At 59.8% G+C, this 1,936-nt stretch overlaps 1 protein-coding gene across 1 annotated transcript; it reads right to left on the bottom strand.

Moving 5' to 3' along the window:
- Positions 1-1,089: 1,089 nt before the first annotated feature.
- Positions 1,090-1,699, bottom strand: LOC123176723 (dirigent protein 22; the record flags this gene model as incomplete). The annotated part of the gene is given in 1 exon segment (XM_044590806.1): positions 1,090-1,699. A coding segment is annotated over 1 exon segment (447 nt), but the record flags the coding sequence as incomplete, so codon positions are not given.
- Positions 1,700-1,936: the final 237 nt, after the last annotated feature.

The following is a 1,936-nucleotide window of genomic DNA, read 5'->3' as shown; positions in this document are numbered from 1 at the left end:
GCGCGTGCTCCTCCTTCCCGGGGTGGGGGGAGGCGGCGGTGGTGCTCGGCCGGTGGCGGTCCGGCGTCCTGGTGCGGATGCCGGCAGCGCTCGCCGTGGCGGTGCCGCCTCTTAGTGGCAGGACGGTCCGGTGATGCTGGCCGGCCGGTGGCGCGTCCTCGGCCCAGATCTGGGCCCATAGGGTCCCTTCTGGGTCCTTGCGGGTCGGCTCCGGTGCACCCGCCGCACCCTCTGTACGGGGAGGCAGGCGAGCAGCTTGGACTGGGACAGCGGCGCCAACGGCGTGCCAGCTGCTGTGCGGAGGTGGGAGCTGTCCGAGCCTTTGAGGGCCCGGCCGGGCCTGTGGGGCCACGGGCCCACCAGTAGACTCCTGCTTTGGCGTCCGGTCGGCTACCGTCGTGGATGGTGGAGGTGGGGCCCTCCCGTATGCCGACGGTGCTGCTGCCCTAGTTCCGGCTCCTCTTCTTCGTTGTGCAGACCATCTTGGGGATGTTGTGGTGAGACAGCGTGGGAAGCTTCGTGTCCGTGTTGGCGCAGGGTGGTGGTCGGTTTGGTGGCGAGCTCTGAAGTGCCTGAGGTAGAGGCTGTGATCGCGAGAAATCCATGTTGGCTTGGCCGACACCGACGCAGTGGCGCCTGAGGGTGCCGCCGGACCTTCCTGGAGGGCGTCGGGGCTACCCTTCCTCTCTCCTCGCCGCGTACCAGGGGAAACCCTTGGCAGCAGCGTCGTCATCGTCGCGTCCCTTCTTGGAGGTGTTGATTGATACCGGCGGTTTGGAGTCTCGGAGCTTGGTGGACGATCTCCGGTGGACTCAGCGGTCACGAGGCTTCGTCGTTTTTGTCGATCCGCCATTATAGGCATTTGTTTCTTTTCTTTTTTGTCTTTCATTTTTTTGGGCTTGTTTGTGCTGCTTTCGACCTAACTTATATCGTTGGTTGTATCGGATGGTTGCTTTGCAATACAAAGCGGGGAAACCCTTTTTCTTAACTGAATTACAGTATCAAACACTCGGACAACAAAAGGATATTGATCAGATTGTACTACCTTCATGTCAAAATATAAGACGTTTTTACAATGAGGTACTAGTATTTCATTTTAAAACTGAAATGTTTATTAAAATCGTATTATTCCAAATAATCACATCCGTACGACACATGCACATACCCTCGAAATTTAAAATAAGCTTGGTTCAAATCAGGAAACCATATGTGTAGGAACAACAAGTTTATTATTAGTCCAGCTGACAATGCATCAGTCGTGGCGGAGATGGATCTTGTACTCGACGGTGGCGTCGCCGGTCTTGGCGTCGAACCAGTGGGTCCGCAACTGGCAGTAGCCGCGCGCGAACCGAAAGACGCCGGTGCCGCCGACGACGGGCATCTCCCTGACGGCCCGGTCCGCCTGATTGGGCCCGATGATGGCGATGCTGCTCCCGTTGTAGGCGCCGTCGACGAAGACGAAGTTCATGGCCATGAGCAGCGACAGGCTGTCCTTGCCGGCGCTGATGTACATGCCTTGCGCGCGGCCGAGGAGCCTCGACGTCAGGTTGGGCCCCTCGGTGAGCGGGTCGTCGATGACGAGCACAGTGCCAAAGCCCGTGGCGGAGGCGTTGGAGGACGGCGCCTGCGCCACCTGCACCACCCTCGCGTTCGGCCCGCCGCTCACGACGTCGTGCCAGTACACCCGCAGCCGGGTCTCCTCCGCAGCCGACGCGGGCGCCGCGGCGGCCGCGAGGAGCAGGAGCGCGGCCAGGCAGGAGAGAGCGGTGCTGCTCGCCATTAGGATCAGCTAGCTAGTAAGCTAGGAATGGATTGGTGATCGGATGCAATGCGATTGCTTAGCTCTTCCTGAGGAGCTCTGGTTTGTGCTGGTTGCTCTCCAATGGTGCAGAGATGGGTCTATTTAACGGCAAGTTGCGACAGTGTCTGGCCGTGT

This window comes from Triticum aestivum, unplaced genomic scaffold, assembly GCF_018294505.1.
Source record: "Triticum aestivum cultivar Chinese Spring unplaced genomic scaffold, IWGSC CS RefSeq v2.1 scaffold6878, whole genome shotgun sequence".
Taxonomy (NCBI): domain Eukaryota; kingdom Viridiplantae; phylum Streptophyta; class Magnoliopsida; order Poales; family Poaceae; genus Triticum; species Triticum aestivum.
This window is presented reverse-complemented; position numbering and strand designations above follow the sequence as displayed.